We start from the raw sequence: 24,973 nt of genomic DNA on the forward strand, positions 1-24,973 counted from the left end.
CCCTCTCCTCCATTAGGATTCAGTTCAGGGCTCGGCTCCGTCTCCGTGAGTAGGTTAGCCATGCGTGTCATGGCGAAATCCAGTGAATGATAATGAACTGAGCCAATGTGTGTGTGCGTGTCTGTAAGGGAGGAGGAGACGAGGCGGCATGCTTGCTGAATCACTCCCTCTATCCATCCCTCCAACCACCTATCTATCTATCTATCCATCTATTCCTCCTCCTCCACCTCTTCCTCGTTGATGGTGTGACGGCTAGAGGGACGGCCCCCGTGTTCTGACACACTCACACACACGCAGACACACACCTCCGCGATGTGTCACTACCAATTCCACCTGCCTCTTCCCGTCATTCCCCTCTCGCCGCTCCATCTACCTACACTTGCTCTTTTCCCTCTTTTTATTTTTTACTCTCTCTCTCTCAGTCTTTCTCTCCCACCCCTTCTTGTCCTCAACCCCCCCACGCTGTGTGTCACTGCTCCGGGAAGGAAGAAAAATGCTCCGGCCGACGAAAGTGCAAAAGAGAAAGGATAAAACAAACAGTCAAAGAGGAGAAGGTAGTGAAAGCTGGAGAGTGTTCAGAGAGAAGCGATGCCTCCATCCAACATGAGCCGGACTCTTCTTTGATGGACTATCCTGGACGGCGGGAGGCAGAACGAAGACGAGAAGTGAGAAGAAGGAGAAGAAAAAGTAGAAGAGGAGGAGGACTGGAAGAAGGCAGGACGGCCGGCATTCGCCTCAGGAGGGTATGGAGACACAAAAAGAAAGAAACATACACATATAGCATGCTCTTGTTTCTCTTTTTTCTAACAACTTCAGCTTCTCGGTCCCTTTTGGCGCTTTTCATTCGGGTTTGATCTCCCTCTCACACTCTCTTACCCGCTCGCTCGCTCTCTCTGCTCAGTTGTGTCCACAGGCTCTGTATGGGATTTTGGCTAATTGTGAAACTATTCTCGAGCAGAGAAGAGACTTTCTCTTCCCTCCATTTCTTTTTCATTGTAATTAACTCCACCCAGTGCAGACCCTCAAAGAGCCTCTCTCTCTCTCTCTTACTCTGACTCTTCGTCTCTCTACCTCGCTCTCAGTTTTTCCCCCCCTCTCTCCATCTGTCTGCCTTTGAGAAGCAAATAATTGGATGTGGAGATTGGCTTTTCTGTGGCTGAGCTGGATGATTGAGGCTGCAAGACACCTCTTGCACACACTCAAATACACACACATACACGCATATGCACCTGGAGCTCTGGGTGTGTTGTGTTTATGTCACAAAAATCTCCTTTTTATGCCTTTTTTGTGTCGTCTTTAATAGTAAAATCTGTTATTCTGCATTTTTCCTAAAGTCCACATATGAAAAGACCAAAACCAACAATGTGGTAGCGCGGCTTTCTGTGCTTACAACTTCTCTACCCCGTCTAAAGCTCTTGAAGAAAAAGAGAGAAAGCAGACGGAAAGCAGAGTAAATAGTGCTTTCTTTGCGGACTATTTCCAATGGCCAATAATAGATATTCTCGAAACAAGATTATTTATATAAGAAACATGTTAAAAATATCTCAGGTTATTTCTTAACGTGTTTTGCTGAGCTGAAGTTTGAGGGCAAACAAAACGGGTTTGATAGAGAGCAGAGCTGAGTGAGTGTCTAACAGACTTTTGAGGAGATTAGTGGCAGAGGTATTTCCCCTGAAGAGAGGGAGAGAGATGAAGAGGACGTAGAGGAGCTTCTAAGAAAAGAAGACATGAGATGGGTTGTAATGCTGGTGAACTACAGGCGAGCTGACTGAGAGGACAGCACACACACACGTACATGGAGACTAAAAAGAGATGTAAAGCTGCTCATGCTACAGCACTCTCTGCTCCTAGGCAGGGCGCCAAGTCTCAAGTGACGAACAGTAGACCCTCTAGAGCCTAACACACACGCACACACACACACACACACACACACATACTCACTCAACACACACACCTAACACTTACACACATAAAAAGTTACAAATGGAACAAGAAGGACTCCACTTCCACGTTTTTTTTCACATCTTGTTTTCTTCTGCTGTATTTCATTATTCACCCAGTTTCTCTCTCTCTCTCTCTCCTCCTCACCTTCCCGCCCAACCGCACGTCTCCCTCCTTCTTCTCTCCTCCTCCTCGTTCTCCTCCTCCTCCTCCTCCTCCTCCTCCTACTACTACTGCTGCTTAGCTCCATCCAGCCCAGTCTCATTGTCCTCACACACACCTCGCCGCCGCCGCGGAGGGTGCGCGTGTGTGAGTGTGCCCCTGTGTGTGCATGTGTCTCCGTGAGGACGGGGGTGCAGCCGGTCGTTTCTACAGCACAGCAGCGCGGCGGAGCGCCGGGATCCACTCCGAGGTGAGTTTGTGCCTCTTTATCCAATAAACGCACTTTTCACTTTTTTAAGTCGTTTAGTTTGAAACACTCTTTATAGTGTTTATATGTCGTCTTTTTTTGCAGTGTTTGGACAGTGAGGATGGTGTAGAGTGTGTGTGAATTTCTGTGTGTGTTTGTTGTTCACGTTAACAGGGGTCAAAGTTGCTGGCGGTGACATTTGAATGGCTGTAAGATTGGATATGGAGCAGAGATTGTGTCTCAAGCTTTTCCAGACTGCTGGCGTGATTGAGTGAGTGGATGTGTGTGTTGATCTGTGCGTGTGTGTGTGTGTAGCCAGAGGGTGAGCTTGGCTAAGTCTGTACGTGCTCTGCTTACGAATTACTGACCACCTCTTGAGTCTTACTCCCTGCTAGTTCACATTGAGAATGCGAACACTCACTCCATTCGTTTGCTTCCTCTTTTTCTTCTATGTATTTCTTATTCAATCTCCCTCTTTTCTCATTCTGTCTGATTTGACTTCACTGACTTAATTGGCATGCCGGCATATTGGAAACCACAATGCCAAAGCTGCGTACCGAATGCAAATTCTCAAACGAGCAGCCAACCAATTTTATGTTCAAGTTATCTTTACTTCTTTCACTTTCTTTCTGTCTTTCTCTCTCGGCTGCGCTCCCCCTCTGTGTTGCACACACACACACACACACACACATATTCACACATTCCATGGCAGATTTAAATATTTCCCGGCGGGGCTGGGAGGGTGAACAGAAATAGATCTAATTCTAAATCAGGACGGAGCGCTCGGCTCAGGCAGCTCCGGCACCCTCCCTCCCGTTACAGCCAGCAGCTACAACACTTGCACTCCGACAAAGAAAAAAAAAAAGTTCAAAGATTAGCTGCAAATTTTTACCATTTTGCAGCTAATAATATGAAGCGAATAGGCAGTACAATATGAGAAAGCAATGCTGAAATGTTGCCAAACCCCACGCAGTTTGGCCCCAATGCTGGACTTTGGATGGGTGAGGACAAAAGGGCGTCTCACTTTCGGAGGTTTGTGAAACAATGCAGCTTTCTGGAATTTGGTGTTTTTCATCGATTGGCAACCCGCCACCCACAAAATAATAATAAAAATAAACACAAGAGACGTTAAAGTGCTGTATTTGCTCAAAAGAACCTTGACTTTTGAAAGATTTGGTGGGAGTTTAAGCTGTATGGATTTGTCTGTTCCGGCTCTTGGCTGCTACAGTAGCTGGCTGCGCTGGAGAAAGCTGCCGGATTAAGCCCTAAGACTGGAGTTAAGATACAGATCTGGAGTTGATGAGTGCTTGTCTTTCTACCTGTCTGTCTGCCTGCCATGTCTGTGTGTCAGGGCTGACTACAAAGCAGCCATACGATAGGTCATGGCCCGCCAGCTGCCTCCAGTGGTCCCGAAGAAAGAGGGTAAGACAGAGATGTGAGAGGGGTAAAGGAAGAGGAGGGGAAAGACAGCAGGTTGAAGGAATGTGTGTGTTCATATGTCAAAGTGTGAGATTTTGGTGGCAGTGTGAGAGATAACGCAGGTTGGGGGTGGAGGGGTGGGGGGTAGGATAAGATGTGCTGAAGGCTGGATAAGCAGCACCTGGCTTGAGAGAGAAAATAAAAGATAAGAATGCACAAAGAGAGATGTGGGGATGCGAGGGTGGGGGTTGTAGAAGTGGGTGAAGCCTCCAACATCTACCTACAGTCAGTCACATCAAAACACACTCATCCTTTACCCCTCCGTCTCCCTCACTAACCGCCTTCTACCTCTTTTTTTGACAATGAGCCGACAGCAAAGAACAAAAGAAGACATAATACATGCAAACCCTCCTCTCTCTGCAGTCAGAAAGGAAAGGAGGAGGAAGAGGAGGAGGAGAGGGAATGAGAGAGGTATGAGTAAGGCATAACATGTAAGGCGATTGCAGTAATCAAATTATATAAAAAATAAAAATAAGCGGCAGTGAAGATGATCCAGAAAAGTCAAACTGGTGTACTTGTGAAAGAATGGCAAATACGTGGGTAAACTTTTGGAATGCAAATGTCATGAAGTAAAAGCTTATGCTTATGTTCTGCATTTGAGACATCCAGAAACAGCTCCTAATGAGCTCATAGATGTCAAAAGGAAAGTCTTCTCTCAACCCAACACCTACATAACCTATGTTCACCTTTTGCTAACAAGCAACCTATTTAAGGCGCTCGAATAATGACTTTCCACTCTCGTAATCAAAGTCCGAAGTAGCTCGAAGTCCTCACAGTGCAAAGAAAAGGGTGGGAGAAGGAATAGAACACACTGGAGACTGTGATTCGATTAGTATTTCCATGCTCAAAGATGTTATTGACGGGGGAAATTGAACGTTGTGACTTCATTGAGCATTACTGCTTTCAGTGCTGATCAGGTTCATCTGTTATCTTCTCACCTACTGCAGCAGAAGGAAAAGCCATTATCCAGCTGGTTGGGATACACTATGATTCTCCTAGCCTTATTTTTGCAGTGCTTTTTGTAAATACCATTTTGGCAGGGTAGAGCATTGCCAAACAAACCAGTCTTTTCAAGGTCTTGCAGACTTTTCCATTGTATTCCCTTACCAAGTAGTAATGTTGACGCGTCATGACGTTCTTAATGATGCAGGAGAAGAATTTCCTTCATATTTCAAGGTACAACCAGATTTTTGCCAAGCTTCTGAGGTGAAACAGCATCTGTCTTGCCTTTTGCACCACTGAGTCAGCGTGTGCCAGGTCAGGCCCTCTGTTATGCTGACACAAAGGTACTTGGAGCTGTCTTCTCTCCACCTAGGACCAGTTGATATTAAGGGGGGCTTCGTTGATTTCTGATTTCCGACTCCCAACATCTGCTGTCAGCTCCTTAGTCTTGCTAACGTTCAGGAGGTTATTGTCCTGCCAACGGCAGGCCTTTACATTTTCGCAACAGCCGTGGCATCAGCAGACTTGATGATAGTGTTGAAGTTCAAAATAACTTCACAGTACTTTATTTACAGGGAGTCCAGCAGGGGGCTTTAAACCTAACCCTGGGGTGCTCCAGTAGTTTTAGAGATGAGGGTGGAAAGGGTTTGCCCACCATTACCACCTGGGGTTTGACTGTCAGGAAGTCAAGGATCAACATGCACAGTGAGGTGGAGAGCTACGGTGTTCCATGCTTAAGCCAATGATCAGCCATCTCTCATAGTTTCCTCTCTTGTCTAGGTAAGACAGGGTGGTGTGGAGCAATGGTGCTATGGCATCTTCTGTTGGTACAATAGGCAATCTGTCCATGCTGGTTAGTGAAGAGCAGCCTTTAACCTTAACCAGCCTTTCAAAGCACTTCAGAACTACAAGTGCCATAGGTGGTATTCAGGCAGGCTGTTCTTGGGAACAGGAATGATGGTAGACTTCTAAGAGCTATAGCAGGCTGAGACAGGAACAGGTTGAATATCATTTTGAACACCATTTGCTCGTTGTATAACACATAGTTCAAGCACCCATCCACTGACACCACTGGTCCTGCTGCTTTCTTTTGATCACACGCTTAAAAGCCCTCAACATCAAGCACAGAAAGAGTGATAAATGTGAAAGGTGCACCTACCCATCCATTAACCTCTGGATCAGCCGTTTATGCTTGCTGGCTGCGATGGCCTCAAAGCCATTAATAAAGTTGTTCAGCTCATGTCCTAAAGATGCATCATCACTTGACAAGGTGGTAGGGTGGGCTTTTAATAGGTCAGGTCTCTAGGACATTGCTCGTTGCTCTCATGGAAGTCAACCTAGTCCAACTTTCTACCTGTAGTTGCTTAATCAGCTCTTCTTACATTAAAGGCTGCTGCTTTTCGATTGTCTGTTTTTCCAGACTGCAGCCAGAGTTGAAGGCTTCTGTGATTGCAGTATGGTATCCAGGATAGTTCTAATGAACGATGGTTTCTGGTTATGGCAGGAGTCAACTGTAATTTGGCCTATGTTGTTTCTAAAATTAACTCAATTGACTGACTCAATTGACTGACTCAATTCATCAGTTGATGTTGAAAAAGGCGTCAACCGTGGTGTCCTGGAACTTGCTCCAGAATGTGTCATGTGTTGCTGACTGTAGGGCATCCTCTACATGGGCAGACCATTTCCTGATCGCTCCCATCACTGGGGGTACCTGTCATAAATTGTTTACATACTTTGACCCTAGCAAGATCTGCAATCAGGCTGTGGCTAAATGGTAGAGTCGGTTGTCTTTAAATCGGAAGGTTGGGGGTTCGATCCCCAGCTCCCTCGGTCTACATGTAAAAGTGTCCATGGCCAAGACACTGAACCCACAATTGCTCCCGGTGGCATTGCCATTGGTGTGTCAATGTGTGACAGTTGGACACTGTAGGTTGCAGCCTCTGCCATCAGTGTATGAATGTGTGTTTGGATGGGTGAATTTGACATGTAGTTTAAAAGCAGCTTTGAGCGGTCACAAGACTCTATAAGTGCAGTCCATTCCATTTACTCTAGCCATGGTTCAAAGTAGGTTGTTTGATGAAGGAACCCCTCATCATTGGTTAGAGTTTGTTGTGCGCTTTTTTCCCATTGTTGCTGTGAATGTAAAGTGGAATAAGTGAAAACATGTTAACCAAGTGTTATATACATCCTTTCATGGATGCTTGGAGTATATAGCCTATATAGAATTACTTGGCTTGGCCCTTTTGGCTGCTCCTACTTATTCAGCCCACTTGATAATTAATGGTTGCTGTGTATTACTCATATTAGAACCCCCATACACACACATGCAGTGATCACACACTGGCAGTGATTGTAGCTGCGGTAATTAAAGAAGTGTTAGCGGTGAGTGAATAAAACATGCATCAATCCCTCTTCCCTTCATTTGAACTCCCCTCCTCCGTTCTGTCCTCTGGTCGTTTCTTCTCCCCATTCCTTTCTCTTTTATCTCTTTTTCGTCTTTTGTTCTTTTAATCACCCTCCTCTCATTTTCTTTGTCTTGTCTTTTCCTCAATATTCTTGTTTTCCTTTTCTTCCTCTGCCTCCTTTTGTTCTGCTAATTTCCTGCTATCTTTCTCCTTTCTTTTCCTTTTTCCCTTCTTCCTTCCTTCCCCTAGTTCCTCCTTTATCATTGTCTCTCCCTTCCTTACACCTCACCTCCTCCTCCCGTTTCACTCCATCCTCTCCTCCGCCTCTTCTCCATCATTCCCCAGAGATGAACCAATGTGTGCAAGCTGTTGCAACAAGGGCAGCGCTGGCGTAGATAGAACTAGTCTAGGAGGGATGAGATATACAGGGTGTGTGTGTGTTTGTGCACATATAGACACTTGGATGCACACACTCGTTCTAGTACACACACACACACTCACGCACGTGCCTTGTAGACACTGCAGGTGCTGCATCAAGATAAATGAGCTGTCATTAGCCAATCAGGTCAGCTGGTGGGAGGGCGATAGAATACCAAGGAGCGAGATCAGCTTGTGGAGGTCAAGCCTCTGACAGTGTAGATGTGTGTGTTTCTGTCTATGTGCGAGTGTGTGTGTATGTGTGAGTGTTTCTCTGCTGGAGAGATTGAGAAGGAGGATTTCCTGATTAGATGTGAGCTCTCACAAAGTTCTCTTCTCCTCCTTGCTGCACAAGCTTCCCCTTCCCATCCTTCCTCCATTGCTGTTTATTCTTTTTTCCTATCAGCGCTCCTCCGGGAAGCGGAGGAGTGCTGAAGCTTGTTGAGCTGCTGTTTGACGGCCCTAATTGGTATCTCCCGCCCGTTGTTTATCTCTTTATCGGTGACTCTTCCGAGTGAAGGAGACAGAGGTTGAGGGGGAATTAAAAGCGCTTCAGAAGTTTAGCTTCCAGCTTTGGAATTTCAGCTGGAGGAAAAGGTCGATGTCATATTAGGGCTTTTTTTTATTGTCTTTTCTTCCCAAAGCTTCTCCAGGGGAAAACTCTATGAAACTAATTAGAGAGAAAGTTATACCTGCATATATTCTCATTAGAGCACTATAATCAATCAATGTATGTGTGCGAGTGTGCGTTTGCCCTCTAACATTTGCACTAAGGCTAATGCAAATGGATTTATGTGTAAGGTGCTCATTCTCACAGCCAAGGTGCTGCTTGGAAGGAGGAAGGTAAATGATTAACCCCATGGAAAAAACTCTAATCTCCCTGATTCTCCCCCTCTCTCTATGAATGTGTGTGTGTGTTTGAGCGTGTGTGTGTGTCCGTAGGGGGCTTTCAGGATGGCCGCTGGCTTTCTTTGATCACTAATCCATTCTCTGGCCTGACTTTCTGTCCCTCGTTCTTTTTTTCCTCTGCCCATCTCCCCGCTCCCCTCTCATCTCCTCTCCCGCTCTCGCCCGTTGCCATGTCTGCATTGTGAGCAGCTTACAGGCGAATATCTAGGGCAGGGTGCCCTCTCTCTCTTTTTCTTCTCTCTCTCTCTCCCTCTTTCTGACTCTCAATCACTCTCCCTCCGCTTCTCGCTCCTGCCTTACTATTATCTGTATTCCTGAGTGCTTCAAAGACAGATTTGTCTATTTTAATGCAACACTTGTGAGTTTTGGGTCGCCATAATCATTCAATCTCTAAATGTGGTCCAATAAATGCAAGTAGCTGGCAAGGCAGTTTGAATTGCAGGGATGACTCTACCCTGGAATAAATAAAGTCTTTATGACCACTTTATATACAGTAGCTTATGTAGCCTACTACTACGTATATGTTCTTAGGCAATTCATGGAAAGAATAATCAAAAGGTGTGAAAACATGGCAAACACAGACAGAGCCTCACTCAACAGATGCCAACAGGGTCGGGGCATATCGAGATTGCTAGGCTAGCTACAGCTGCAAAGTCAGTAGTACACTGTTAGTAGTTCGCTATGTAAGGTGAGCAAATACAGATTATAGATAAAAACGTAAGTGTTAAAATTGAATGTGATGAAAATGTAAGCTAATACGAGACCACAGAGAAGCAAGTTAGCCAAATACTTGGTGTTTTCATAGTTCTCTTATTTTTTAACAAAATTCTTTATTTTAGTTTTCCTGGAGTATGTCTTTTTGTCTAGTGATAAAATAATAAGTGTAATTAAAGTTAAAATAATAATAAGTGTCTGATATGTTTTTTTTTTTTTGTGCAAAATACATTTAATTACCTCCCAAGGCATCTCCTTCCTCTCCCTCATTAAAAATTCCAGAAACTGCATAGTCCCCACCCACGACACAAATTTCCAACCGCCCCCTCCGTCGTGAAAACAAAACACGTCTCTGCGATCGTTTAGTGGCGACTAATGAATGAAACTCAGCCAACTTGAAATTTAGTAATTAGCCACAGTGACATTAACGTTAGTAGTCAGTAGTGAGTTTGCAAAAATTCCGATGATGGTTACAGCTGGCTCGCGCATCGCCGAAGTGGTTGCCATAGGTTTCACATAACGATATGCATAGCGCCACCCCGTCCATTAACGGGATTGGCTCCTTAGGTTTGTGACGTCTCAAACCTGCCAATCTGAAAACGTGTTGTTCAGCCTGTCCTTGGTACACTGCAGTTTAAAAGCAGACAGGCCCAGCCATGGAGATGACTGCTTATGTTGTCCCTTATGTTGTTAAACACTTGAAAACCTTGTATCTCCATATTTCATAATTTTAATATTTTTTTTCATAAAACAATGCTATTGGTCACCCTTTACATCTGTAAATCTAATAACACATACATGTGACTGACTATATGGACGGGCACAATACCAGCTGTGACAATGCAGTGTTAAAGTATTTAAAAAACCCGGTTTTTCTTTTTTTAATTTCCTGAAAAGTAGTGGTTTGTAGATACGAGGTTTCCACCCGATGGTGACGACATGGTACATGAGTATTGTGATCAGACGGACTTGAAAAAATTGGAACACATCCTTTTTGTTTTGCAAGGATTAACATCCTCCCCTGTTCCAGTCTCTTCTCTCTTCTCTCTAGTTTTCTCTCCATCCCCCCTTCCCCCCTTTCTCCATCCATCCGTCTTTCTCTCTCCACGGCTCTGAGATCACGGTGACCTTTCTGTCCTCTTTTTTCTTGCTTTCTCTCTCACTCACTATCTGTTTTTTTCCTCCCTTCAATTTCAGGTAATCTGTCCAACCAGCTGAGGCGAGAAATCTCTCGGCTGCAGTGTACACATCAACACACACACATACACACACGCTCCTTCTGTGTCTATCCATCTCTCGCTCTCTCTCCCTTACAGTTCATAGCCCCTCTAAGGCTCCTGCCAATGCCTTACAGAATTATAATTCAGCACGTTCATAACTTCATAGAGGAGCTCAATGGTCGACCAGACCGCTGTAGTGCTAGTGAGACCTGGTAATCCCTCTGCTCTCTGCCTGGGCCTTGTTAAGCCTTATTCCCCAGTGGGAACCTGGAGGTTATAATCAACACAGCTCCTGTGGACCTCAGGAGTGCATCTTTGGCTCTCTGTATTCCTGGCTTTGCTCCACAAGGGGGCAAAAGAGATTCTGACAGAAGCCAAGAGACAACACAAAGTTTATTTGTCAGCAGCCTTGGGGAAGTTAACACGTACTGGAGCTGCATTCAAACACCACCTTTACTCTAACAGTCTATCTCCACAAAAACTATAGATTAAACAGGAGTAAATGTTATTTGGCTTTACTAAGTCAATTATTCCTCATCTTATTTGAAAGTAGTGTTGGAAATTACGGCTCTTTGAAGAGAGCTGGATCTTTTGGCTCCGTTTCCTTTCCAAGAGCCGTTCAAAAGAGCAGCTCATCGTTCTTTGTTTAGACTCGCAAACATGCCTGCACAAAATTCTCCCGTGTCAACACACACACATATTTAAAATTCCATGCTTTTAAGATTTAAAAGGAAGCAGCAGAATAACGTAGGAACAATTAATCAACGTCATTGATTTGCCAATAATTTACAACACAACTCTGTATGACTACAGAGATGTCAACAAAAAAACAACAAACTTGCCGGTGGGTTATAATGTTGCTCACCGTCGACACTATGTTGTGGCGACATGATTCCGCTGCACGTGACCGAGTACGGCAGAGTTGCAGTTGAAAAAAGCTGCCTGTTGTAATTCGGCATAAAAGGGAGTGGATCTAGGCAGGCAGTGAAATTTGGGCACTATAAAAAGAACGGCTCTCACCTACGACTCGATTCCCGTCGTTCGCACCAAAGAAATCACTCGTTGAAAGTGTACTTGGCAGATAACCACGTAGCGTTTTTTATGGCTGTTGTCAGAGGTTTAACATACTTAAAAGTTCTTGTGTGTCCGTCTCACCCGAACACTTTTAAAACAGAGAAGTTCTATGTATCTGAATCTATGAGTTCCATGTGGGCTGAGTATGTGTTGAATGAATGGCCACACTTGAAGGCAGGGCCAAAATACTACTGTCACTGAGAGGTGTTAGACACAATATATCTTACAAGTGAAGATAACAGTGCACAGTTTTGTACTTAACTAGAAGTGTCGCCCGCGGTTGTACAAGCAAAAAAAGACAGAAGAAGAAGAATAAAATTAAGAGCTTATTAAGATATTATTAAGAAAGAAGGTACAATACTTCAAACGTTCTCACTTCTTCCTTCTTTGTTGTTGTTTTCCTTCCTATTCAGCGATCCACTGAGCTCCTCTATTATCCATTCATCATACAAGTCATTTATCCAGATAAAAAGGATGAAAAGTTGCTGGTTACAGGTAACCAATCTGCATATTCTCCTGTTTATCATTTTTATGTTAAACAACACCATCCCGTGGAGGACGTCACCCTGGGCTCTTGGAACTTGTCATTTGGCATTTAAATGATTCATGAAAAGATTACGCAAATAATGAAAGTAATAATAATTCGCAGCCCTCGCTTATTTGGTCTGAGTCAGTAGTGAGTCTGAAAGTCACTGCTCACAAACAAAGTCAATCATATTACTTACTTTCAGATGCAGCAGATTAAATTGCAGCTTCTCAGAAAACAAGGTGGGACAATAAAAGGCCACTTTACTCACTGAAGTGTGTTACAGTAACCTTGTTTGCCACAGTTGAACAGAAGGAGAGGAATTATCTTGTCCTTCAATATTAGAGTGACTTTTGAAAACAGGTATTTTTTGCTTCTCCAGGGAAAAGTGGACATATCGATGTGAGTATTGAGTCGGCCAAAGGAGGGCGGATAAATTCTGCCGCAGGTGGAATGGCGGTGTGTGTGTGTGTGTTAGTGTGTGTGTATTTGTGTGTATTAGGGGGACAAGCACAAAGCACTGGCCTGTGGAGAAGAGAGAAAGCTCCTGTGTGTTACAGAGTCAATAGGCTCTTTGTTCACGGGGACCGGGAGACAGTTAGCCAAAGGGACACACTAATACTCCGACGTACCATAGTGTACCTGAATCTGCACACACACACACACATGAACACACACACACACTATTGAAATACCTAAGCCCGGCTGGTCATCATTCAATCCCCACCAGTGTTCCTGCTTTACCTTCTTTATCAGTTTTTCCCGGACTTTCTCCTCTTTGCTCCCCACTTTCTTTCTTTCTCTCACCCACCTTTCCCTCCCTCTCTATCCCACCCACTGTTGGCGCCTTTCTATTGGAACAACAGAAACTGTCCCCCCCCAGTTTTTTTTCTCCACCCCTCTACATTATCTAGGCTGGGGGGTCGGTGGGTGGAAGTTCCTACCTGAGCGCAGGACAGAGGACATTTTGTTTAGGACAAGAGAGCGAGGGAAGGAGAGGAGAAAGAGAGAGAGAGTTGGGACGGTGATTAGAATTGATGGGGGAGGGCAGGAATGCAACAGAAACAGGTAAAAGCTTTGTGCAGGTACCAGAAACAAGTGCAAGGAATCCAGGACATGCACTGGTTTTAATGTCTATGAGATGGTAAAGAAGTAAGACTGGGGCTTGAAGCCTGGAGACAGGAAGGAGAGGAAGAGACGATCTATGCGTCTGACTTTTAGATAAATGGCACAGAAATGTTCCTGCGTAGCCGCGTGATGATAAAAAGAAGGGAACTGAAACTGGTAGGATTGCTGCCGATACGACAAACACAAGATGTAAGTAAAACGAAATCTGCATCAGCTTTTCTGCTTTTAAAATGTAAGCTTTAAATTCTGTGAACTTTAATGTGCCTCTGTAGTTTACTCTCTGCATTAAATTAACCCAAAAAACATGAAAGCGAGCGCTTTGGGATCCACAATGTCTGAGGCCACAGCAGAGTCAAACTCGGGGTTTACACACCAGTTACAGTATGTTATTGCCTAGTTGATGGGAAATGCTCTGGACGGTAGGTTTCTCAGTGGCTACTTATATTCCATGAGTAGAAGTCAGGCACATGTCAGCATGAATCACACTCACATTCAGAGTTTCTGCTGTGTGTGTGTCTGAAGGCAGGCGCAGTATAAATAATGGATAAAGGTCTAATAAGCTTTCTGTGGAACGTCTCTGGGCTGTTGACCATTGGGATCAGCATTAGGATTCTGTCACTCAAACTCAAAGGCACAACACTCAGCTTATCTATCGCTATACGCACACATATTCGCAAATGGTCATACGTTCTCAGGCGCACAAGCAAACACTGATCGCCTTATCTCTTCGTCCAAACAAGAAGATAACAAATAAACCACATTGTCTGTTTCCACAGAGGATCTCGATAAGACACAAATCAGCTTACACACATATACACGGACAAACACACACACATAAACATATACAGGCTCAGACAAGGAAACGGGAAGTATTCACAGGGATGAGGCTGACAAAGACAGACTAAAACCAGGATGGATGACTTTGACATTAATCCTACCCGCTTCAAACTCTCTTTGTGTCCCCCTCCTGCTTTATTCTCAAACCTTCTTATCTCACATTTTGTCTTATCTACATGTGTTTTTCCAGCTCTCTCACTTTCCCGTTCCCATGCTTGTTGCTAAAGCAGTCGCTCCAAAAGAAAGGATTCCCCCTCCTAAACAGAAATATACAGCTTTCTTGCAGTTATTGGTTATTGGCGGCCTTGCAGGTGTGTATATCTTTGTTTATTCCTTTGATCTTAAAGCAATAGATTTTAGATAATGATTCACTGCCAGGAGTTTGATGAAAAATGTCAATACCACTCTTGGGTCTGTACGTAAAATATGCAGATTTAGCCGGTTAGCTTAGCTTGGCACAAAGACAAAGACCACGAGCATACAGCTAGTTTAGCTCTGTATTAAGTTAAAAAAAAATCAGCCAATAACTAATGCAGTATATCTTGTTTGTTCAATCATTTAAGAATCTGCTAGAAAGTCAATAAGCTCAATTCCCAGAATGGGAAACTATTCCGTTAAGTGATGTGGTTTCTAAAGGCTGTTTCCCAAATTGCTTCGTGTGACAATGCCAACAGATTATGGCCCAAATCGCGGAACAAATTCAGAAACAAACACTTGAAGTGATAGTGTGTCATTTCAAAAGACAACCAGGAAGCACCTCAGAGTTTTGTTTGGCTTCTCTCGCCTAGTTCGACAATTTTCACGCCGTGTTTTCTGTGTAATTGACCGAGAGGAGCACAGAACATTTTTTCAGAGCAGAAAAAGATTGACGTTTTCGGTGTTGTCAAGTGGAACAATGAAGTCAATCCCGGCGTCACCCATGTGTTCAAAGTCCACTGTGCAGTCTGCCAAGTTAAAACAAGACTGTAGTGATATGATTACCTAATCTGTCATAGTGGCCATCTCAAACTACCAAAATATTGTGTGTTCTGATCCATCGTTAACGTGTTTATGGATGATACTACATTAGACATTAAAATGTACGGCCTGTAACAAAAACCATTTTTATTCCTCAGAACACCAGCTCAGTGAGAATGAGAGAGCTCTTTAGACTACAATGGGACTAGATGTCAGTTGATTAAATCCCTATCTGCCCAAAACAGCACAAATAGTTCAAGCCTGATATGGTCTGCTCATTATGTTTTCTATAATCTCTATGAGGCAGTAGGCAGGGACGTGGATTTTAAGGATGGTATTCTGGTTTCCATTTGTACTGCGCTTGTAGTCCAAGTAATATTGACCACGTATCAGCAGTCTGCAGCGTATGCAGGAAAAACAGTCTGTGTGGAGAGCAAAAGCAGGCGGAACGTTATCAGCGGTCATCTGACAACGATTTAGCTTCTTATTGATCTCTATAAACAGACATCTGCATGCTAACAGCTAACAATCTGTTCTAGATCAAAAGTTCAACTTTAAGATAGAGTCCCTTGACTCTGTGTCATAAAAGCAGTTCAGCATTCAGATTTCCCGACTTCTTTGAATGCATCAGAAATTATCGTTCCAACCTCTGTTCAACAAATGAACATTTATAAGAGTAGTTTTCTTCTCCTCTTCAGGACAGACCTGACAAAGCTTCATTTTTACTTTGTTACAAATCTGCATCATGATGATGAAATTTCGGCAAAGGTAAACTGTTAAAGTGATAATCTCAAAATTTTCATTTAAATAAATACCTGTTTAGTCACTATCTATCACTGAATGAGGTAACACAATGGTGATGGAGCCTATGGCCCACTGATGAAAGCCTTTGCATTTGCCGTATTACAGGCTGGGTGTCTGTGGTGACTTTCGCAGAAAAGATCACAAGCGGCGCCCAGTTAGTGACGTGTTTTCCATCAGCCAGCAGTGATTGGTCTGCCAGAGAGGGTAGGCGGAGCTAAGCGGCTGCTTTTCCGGTCTCTGCAAGTGTTGCAAGTAAACAGTAATCTAACATGGCTGAACAAACAAAGAAAAGATCGATGACTACAGATACAACTGCAAAAAACAGTGAAAATCCAAAGAAAAAGAAACAAATTCGACGCTCAGATGAAGGCAAACTGTCTAAAAAGGAAAGCGGCTGCCAGTGAGGAAAATCAAGAGTTACAACCGCAACAAAGGGAGCCAGCTGTAGTCGTCTCTTTGTCTGGGACACATGCGCTCACAATTGCCGTTTATCGCCATAAGGTGCCAAGGGGAACAAAACTGAGAACTCCGAGATTATATCTTTAATTACAAGTAAATCACAAGAAAAACGGTTTATTTTTTATGTAAACAATACAGCACGCGGAAAAGGAAGTCTTTTATCGCTAACTGCTGGCCACACGCCCGGCATGTTCACCATTATCCCCAGAGGCTATATCGTCGTCAGACTATAGCTGATGGGATCCGAGATTGTGTTTTGAGTAATGTGAAATAAAACTGTGAATTGGCTATCACCATCATTTCTCGACTGAGATATGGCCACATTTTATAATATTGATGTGCGGGTGTATTTATTGGGCAGCATGAAACAAGAAACTGCAGCAGATAAATACCAAATGATCAAAAACCTAAAGGTCAGTCAATGTTCATTGTAGAGATTTTCTTCATTTTATTTGCAACACATTGTAATTTCCATACATATAGTACATAATGAATATAAAATATGTTGGTCACAGCTATTTTTTATCAAATATGTATCTTCATTTTTCCAAATATCGTTTTCAGTATCGGCCAAAAACTGAAATATCATGTCATTCTTAACGTAACGTAAGCTTAATAGAGCATGATAAGTCAGTGGTAGGGAGACTTGGGCATATCATTGCCTTGAAATTAATGATTTAATAAGAGTAAGTTTAACTTTTATAACTTTCTTTTCCCTTGGCAAATATCATCAACCAAACATATTGGCCAGTGCATGCTCTGGATCCCACCCTGGTCGGTTCATACATGGTGCCACACTGTACTCAGGCCTGTGGCTTTTCATGTGTGTATTTGTAGATGCACGTGGGCTGCTTTGCCTCCCTCTCTGTTAACGTTGACTCATCCATTTTCAGCCAGTTAATAATTCAGTGGGTCTGCAGGCTGTGTTTTCATCTGTCTCATCTCTGCGCTCGGCTGTGAAAGAACCCCTAGTAATTACACACCACCAAAACAAGACACCTACTCCTGATGGCTGGCAAGCGTGGCTGGGGATAGGGGGCGAGAAAGTGTGGGGGGGGGAAAGAAGGAGAAGATGATGAAGACGGGAAGTGGGTGAGAGGGAGAGAAGGAGACATGGAAGGGCAGGAGGGGAGGGATCGGGGGGGAACACAGGAGACAAGAAGGATACACAGTGGAGAGAGGTGTCTCAGCACTGTTGTAAATCCTCTGCAGGGCCTTGTAAGCTGTCAGACAAGCTGAAGGTGTTAGAAGCATGAAGTGAGAGAGCTACACGCACTCACGGACACACACAAGTCTGCGCGGGGAGAAAAGTTTACTCGTGCTATCAGCATGACTGGCTCGCTGCTGTGTTTTATGGCTTTCTATTCCTATGTGATTTTCTCTGGCATGTCACATAGGGTCTAAAGCCATTGGGTACAGAGTGGGAGATCTGCAGACGAGGATTAGACGGATATATGGAATGACAGGAGGGATAAAAGCAGTGCACATGGTGGTTTAATAGCATATATGTACACACACTCACACACGTATACACTGCATGGCCTGAGGCGTTTTTGTCTCTGCTTGCAGGCAGCCCAGGCTGGCTCAGCTAATTGCCCCCATATGAGACAGGTTGATGTGCATCCGTCCCTAAAGCCACACACACATGAACACAGACACTTTATGTTTGGTTTGTGCCTGGGTTTTTGTCACCACTCTCCCCAACTTGCATTACACACACACACACACACTCACACACACAGTATCCACTCCCCAGCGAGACCTGCTGGTGCTGCTGACTCAGGTTGGTATTTAATGAAGCTCTCAGTTTCACCCCGCGTCTACTAATCTCAGTGCTGCTTTCTGATTGGCTGCTAGCACACGAGCGAAAAATGTTAACGTTGGGAGTTTAGTGAGCCCTAAGACTTCTTCTGGCTGTGTGTGTGTGTGTGTGTGTGTGTAAGAGGGAGAGTAAGTGAGAAACAAATAGGGATGTGGAGAAAATTGTGTGAGAAGGAGCGTAATTGTTAAGGAGTTTTTCTTCCCGCTGAGTGACGCCGCTCGATTGACCACCATGCTGATCTTTACCGCAGTGTGTGTGCGAGTGTGTGTGCAGTGTGTGATGGCTGACCTATTGACGGAATCTCAGTAACTTTCTCTGCATTAAGTTTCTTGCTGAGAGCACTGCAAAATGTGAGAGACAAAGACATTCATACACCAAAATAATGCCTTCAGGATTGCATGAACAGCCGTCTGCTACATCTACTGGTTTACAACAGTTTGCTTGCTCTACTGTAGGCCTGTGACTGATAATAACTCATAGTAAGTAAAAGTTCCTGACCACTAGCATTTTTATAAATTACATCCATTGACCGAGCTTCTCTTGGGCTAAGACAAGAAGGTTGATATGCTCATTCTGTGGAACCCTGGAGTAGATTAACTGAGGATATTTTACACCCAATGCTGTTGTCCTTCCTTGCTTTCCACAACTACTACATTATGGCGAACACTTGATAAAGATCATGGTTATAGCAAATTTGAAGGAGTAAAGTTGTTTGCAGGTCTGTAATGGCTTGCATACGTGTTACACACGTATCCACAATCCATCAACAGCACTACTTCATGTTATGTTTCGTTAAAGCCACAACACGTCTTACACTGGGACTGAACGCTGGCGTTAAATGTAAATCATGAGATTTGAAAGTGTGTAAGTAGTAATTTCTAATGAGACTGGTCTGATTTCCCAGTTGCAACAACGCTCTACTGATGGAGGCTGAGGATCATGAATATTGGAACAGCCATCAAATCAAACTGATGGAATAAACTTGACTATATAAATAGATGTAACATAAATCTGATTCATATATCAAGTTGTATTCTGTTTTTCTATGTTAAAGGTAGGTGGAGCTAAGCGGCTGCCTCAAGTGCAAGTGTTGCGTAAACAGTAATCTACTAGGGCTGAACAAACAAAGAAAAAAGATCGCTGACTACAGAAACAACTTCAAAAATAAGTGAAAATCCAAAGAAAAAGAAACTAATTGGACGCTCAGATCGCCATAGGTGCCCCAAGAGAACGAAATTGAGATCTTTAAGATTGGAACTTTAAGGGGGGGAAGTAGGCTACTTCTGGAACTAGCATCTCAGTGTTCCTAAAGGCTATGGCTAGCTTTTGCCTTTTCTATTATAAGTGAAACATTAAAAGATGCACATAATCAACATTTGGAATCTCAAAAAATCCTAACTCATCAGATAAGAAACATGGCTCAAGTTTTTTCTATTGGGCTATTTAATGCTAGCTGCCTATAGATAACCAGTAGCTACTAGCTAACAAGAGAACTAGTTCAACGACTTAGGTTGATAAGTACACATCAAGTTCAAAAAGTTTTCATTTCACAGAGAAAAATAAATTTAAAAAGATATATGTGTTAATTTGTGCTTCATGTTTTATTAAGCTATCATTGCTAACGTATCAGCCAGAGGCCTTTCTCAGAGCAGTTGTTCTCAAGCTTTCATGTCTCTGTAAAGTGCATACTGTATGTGTTAATATGACTTAAATTACTCTATATCAGGTAAAAAAATCTTCAATCGGTGGTAAAGTAAGAACCATTTTAAGAATAAGAACAGTGCTAAAAGTTGCTGCATGTATTGTCCTTGGAGGCTCTTTTGCTAGAAGCACTCACTACCCAGCATGAAACGGCAGCTACTGCTCACTTAATCATATTTTTTACTTCAGGCATGTCCTTTGGCAAAGTGTGAGCGAATCAAATTAAGCCAAATAAGGCAAAATCTCTTCATCATAGACCTAAAAAAAAACTTCGTAATGAGAAAAACTCACTTTGCCTCAATTTGCATTTAAACAAATGAAAACCCCTTTCTTCTTCTTTGATTCTGCGTCCATGCGTGTTCAAAGACTCCTTGGGAGAAAACTCACAAGCAGTGTGATGTCTTGGCAGATTGCCAGATGAGGGGGAATCATTTTAACGCCTCTCTTCCTCTCTTTCCTTCTCTCCTCTCCCTCTCTCTCTCTGCAGGTTTACGTGGATGCGACGCGTCAGATAGGCCATGCCCTTTACCTGTGCCTGCTTCTGTGGCCTGAATGGCTTCTGCCGCAGACGCAAAAAGAAGAAAAAGGAGCAACTGGAGGAAGAGGAGAGTGAGGAGGTAGAACAATGGAGGGACCAGGAGACCGAGGTGTGACTGCGGCGCTGTCAGCGGCACTCCCCTCACCTTCAGCAGGGTTTTTATCCTTTAACAGACTGGAATGTATTGCCCAGGTTACTGCTGCTCTGAACAGTCTGATCTTATGTATGTGGATACCAAAATAGATGGTAAATGGGCTTCAGCATGCACAAGCTTTTATTGAAAAGTCTGAATCAATTGGGCCTTTATGAAGGTGCTGTATCTTTTCCCACACTATCAGTGACCAAGGCTTCAGGTTCAACTTATTTTCTACTTTTTAAACCTCTTAAACTCAACAACCACTATGCCGTCCTAAGCCATATTCCTCCAGATCAATCAGATTGATGAAAATAAAAGCTTGTGAACTTTGAGCTCACTCCCTTTACCCGTCCCAACAGCACTCTAATTTATCCTTGGCAGCTCACTGAGAACTTTGCTTCTGCTGATGTGATTCCAAAAAAACATTTCTTATCTGTTTGATTCATGTCCTGCCATAGCTGCTGTACTGTATAAGGTGTAAAGAGATGGCGGGCCTTAGAAATCCATTATTTCTCTCATTCACACCTCTCAGTGATGCCCCATCTCTCCATTCTCCTCCTTAATCGCAGCTCCACGGAGGCTGAATTGGAACTGAGACTCAGCGGAGCTCTGCAGCTCCTCAGCTACCTGCTTATGTCAGATCAACTTAGTGAGAACTTCAGCCAAGTGAGAAGGTGTACAGTAATTTCCAAAGTCACCCATGGAGGGCTGGAGCCCATCTCGTTTTTCACGCTGAGCTGGGCCCAATCTAAAGCCGAGCAGCTGTCCAATCAGCAGCTTAGCTGGAGTGTGAAGATAGGAGTCAAGGGTCAGAATGAGCAACAGGGTTTGTGAGAAGTCCCTCCTCTGATGCCGTAGCATCTCTGTCTCATTAATAGGCAGACAAGTAATTACAAACACACACACACTGATGCAGACCCATCCATTAATGTCCCCCGGTGGGACTGGAGTGCCTGTCTGTAAATGCCACTGCGGTGCGCTTCCAGCTGTCACCTGTGCGAGTGTGTGCGTCTCAAAGTTTGTGTCTGGTGCTTGTGTTTCTTTTTGGCTGCAACAAAAGACTCTCCAACCTGAAACAAGTGGTTAAGGTATCCATTGAGCCGCTGAAGAACTGCTTTTTCAGAATGCACATCCAGACACAAAGACAAAGACACACACACACACGCAGGTCTCATTAGTGTGTGTGATTATGCATGGCACGTCCAGTCAGGCAGTGGAGATGTAATTAACCTTTTCCAGCAGGAAACAGATGCCTGGATGTCACACACAAACACGCACAATGACATACACACACGCAGACACACACACACACGTCTGCTGTCAGGGAAACAAAGCCAACGTCATGGTGTCACGGAAACAAAGCCCCAAAAGCGCCGCCTGGCACTCTGTGATAATCCCCTCACGCATATTTACATTCAGGGCTTAGAATACGCCTCGGTGCCGCCGTCTCCACCCCTCGCCGCACTCTTCTCCCACCCCCCCACCTCCGCCATCCATCCTCTCGCTCCTCTATACCTTTCGGCCTTCCACCTCACTCACCCTTTTCCTTCCGCTATTCCTCCATCTTTTACGCCTCCCCATAGACTCTTTTCTTCGTCGGGTTCGTCTGTTTGTTATCAGTGGATGGTACATGGCCTTGCATGGCAGCCCCCATAGATTAGCCCCCACTCTCTGTTTCTCTGAGTCTGAATATCAGGGATTTCTTCAGGCGGGCAAAAAGCTGCTTTACGACAGATTAATGGACGTCCCTGATTGTGTCTGTCGGTGTGTGTCTGTGCCTGGGTGGAATAGATTGTCTGTTTACTCATTCTGCTGCTACAAGCGGCGAAATGAGACAAAGCTAAAGCCATTTCACAGTGTAGAGCACCTATTATGATTCACTGTGTTACGACGCAGCTCTAATGAGAAAGAGAGAGAATGAGAAGAGGGGTTGAGGAGGATAGTGGAGGAAGAGAGGCAAAGACGGTAATGAGAGCGAGATTTGGATATGGAAGAGGGGGGCTAATGCTAGACAGAGCAGTCATGCTAATTGGCTACAGTGGATAACTTTCTGAGGCAGGGGATGAGTGCGTGTGTGTGCGTATGTGTGTGTGGTGGGGGGGCAGAGAAAAGAACAGCCTGATCTGTCGGCGTTTCACTCGTTTAACGCTCCCTCCATTTCACCTCTTTAATGAGAGGAATATTCGCTCCAGTAATGGCGAAAGACTTGAAATTGCAAACGATTTGTTGCTTGCACACACACACACTTGGAGGTGGCAAGCAGAGAGGAGGGGGGAGGCTGGAGGGCGGATGGTTTTGGCAGTTGTGGGTGTGTGTGTGTGTGTGTGTGTGTGTGTGTGTGTGTGTGTGTGTGTGTGTGTGTGTGTTTTCCCTCAAGCACCACAGCCCAGTCCTTTATGGATCATGGCAATTTTCAGGGATTGTAACTCAAGGACAAACAGCTAAAAATAGAGGGGTGGTGCACGACTCCTGCGATAGCGGCGAAGGAAGGGAGGCGGGAGGAGGTGTGTGAGCGCGCGTGTGCGTGGGCGGGGACAGAGAAAACGAGTCCTGTCGCATTAGATTTGGGTCAGAAACGAGGGAAGAGCCGACGAAGCGGAGAGTGTTACAGACGACGGGGAGATTCATCACTCGCTCCTCCTCGCACCTCTCGCTCGTCTCCTTCAACAACTTGCCGCCCCCTCCCCCCCCTCTCTTTCTGAGAAGATGGTGAGAGGAGAAGAGGCCTAACCACAGCTGGGTTAGATAATATTACAATATTAATATATGCTATTCTATCCAAGGCTCTTTCTGTATAATGAGTGCATATATAAAAGGATATTATAAAAGATCAGGAAGAAAGAGGGGCTGCTCCGAGTTCGGAATTGTTCGACACTCTCAGAAACACGTTTATTTGCGATACTGTTGAAAGTTTGAACAACAATTTAATTCTAAAACACTAGTTTGACGAAAGAAGTCTTACTAACTGATAAAGGCATCTCATGGCTTTAGTAGTTGTTCAGAGCCATGCAATTCAGCTGCAACATCCCTCGTTTGATTCTGAGCCGACACCACTATTGCACGCCGTTGCCCCTTTCTGTGTCTGTGTCTACTGTCACTGTCAATACTCCGAAAGAAAAATCAACCATACGAAACATTCACATTGACACTTGCACGTGTATGTGCATGCTTACAATCAAGAAGGCAGAGCTGGCATCAACTTTCCTTTGAAATGAATGGAGTAACTGTTGGCCAACAGAGAGCACCGATGCGAGCAGTTACCAGTCCCTCCAGGAAGGTGCGATGTTGCGTTCCTGCGAATTATGCAAATTCGACCAAAGCTTTTTTTCATTATTGCAATCTTGGCCGATTGCCGCATGTTTTCCTCAAATTTGACTGATCATCCCATCATGTGAAGCGTGTTTACATCACCAAACTTTCCTCTTTGATATGCAATATATCATTGTCTTTTAATATGGTTGGCACGCTGCATGTGACAGCAGTACTTTTTTGGTCGACGAAGCTCCGATGTGATCGTCTCTCTTTCATGTGCCTACTATCCGGCCTCCAACTACGGTGTCTTTAAGGAGACTCCATACAGTGATTCTATAATAATAACGTGACACTTGATGTTTTCTGGTGATCATTTTCTCATGTTTCTGTGTTGAAATCTGTTGGCCGTCCACTTGGCCACTTCCTGATGCCTTGTGTTGAGTCTAATGACCAATCAGAGGCTGTGTTCCTAACTTCTCACCAGAGGCTGATGGTTGTGTGAGCGCTGGTCTCATATAGTCATTGCACAGTGAGACAGTAATCCCTCTGTGTCTGATCAGTTGTTTTACACTGCTGCAGCAGCCGGCATAGAGAGCAGAACAGCGCAAGTGTAATAAAACACATATGGATAGAATTGAGTGTGCACAAGTGCAAAATGAGGACTGTATTGACTTTGTGTTATTCCGTTTTTACACATTTTATTTGGCATCTTGACACGGAAATTGACTGGAAGTGATGTCAGAAGATAAACAGCTCATTGAGCCAATAGATGGCTTTACTTACAATTTCATTTACATTGCAACTGTTTTTTAAAGGTGCTGCAAAATCAGGATTTTTTGGCCTCAACAATCACAGAAGCTGCCCGCAAAATCCTGGAGGGACTGAAATACATTCATGACCATCTCACTACGTCTCTTCGGGGAATTAAACCTTAAACTCTGACGGTGTTGCTGTCTTACTATCGAGCTCTTCTTCCCTCCAGCGTGTCATCCTGTACATCAGCCTGTTGTCCTTCATTACTCTCCCCTTCCCTCTCCCACATCTGCTCTGTTTTTCTAATGAAGAGGATGGTGATGGTCCCACCAAGGCTAATTAAGCAAACTGAGTAGCAGAGCGCTGATAGCCTGGCGATGGAGTCAGGAGGGAAGCAGGAACACAGACCGCTTAGAGCTCCTTTCAGTCCCCGAGCATCAGAGGAGGGAAAGAGGGAAAAGGGATGCATAGAGAAGAGATTGAAAAAACAGCAGAGAAGGGGAGTGAGATATATACCGTAATTGAGACTGTAATGGGTTTTGTCAGGAGC

At 44.2% G+C, this 24,973-nt stretch overlaps 1 protein-coding gene across 1 annotated transcript; it reads left to right on the forward strand.

The window, feature by feature from the left end:
* The first annotated feature begins 472 nt into the window (after positions 1 to 472).
* LOC138606548 (uncharacterized) lies at positions 473 to 20,771 on the forward strand. Its single transcript, XM_069679014.1, has 3 exons — positions 473 to 743; positions 2,186 to 2,353; positions 20,232 to 20,771. Exon 3 carries the CDS (start codon positions 20,263 to 20,265, stop codon positions 20,395 to 20,397), a length of 135 nt encoding a protein of 44 aa, XP_069535115.1. The 5' UTR covers positions 473 to 743; positions 2,186 to 2,353; positions 20,232 to 20,262; the 3' UTR covers positions 20,398 to 20,771.
* Positions 20,772 to 24,973: the final 4,202 nt, after the last annotated feature.

This window comes from Semicossyphus pulcher, unplaced genomic scaffold, assembly GCF_022749685.1.
Source record: "Semicossyphus pulcher isolate SPU_LCO1_2020_fin unplaced genomic scaffold, fSemPul1.0.p SCAF_3, whole genome shotgun sequence".
Classification (NCBI taxonomy): domain Eukaryota; kingdom Metazoa; phylum Chordata; class Actinopteri; order Labriformes; family Labridae; genus Semicossyphus; species Semicossyphus pulcher.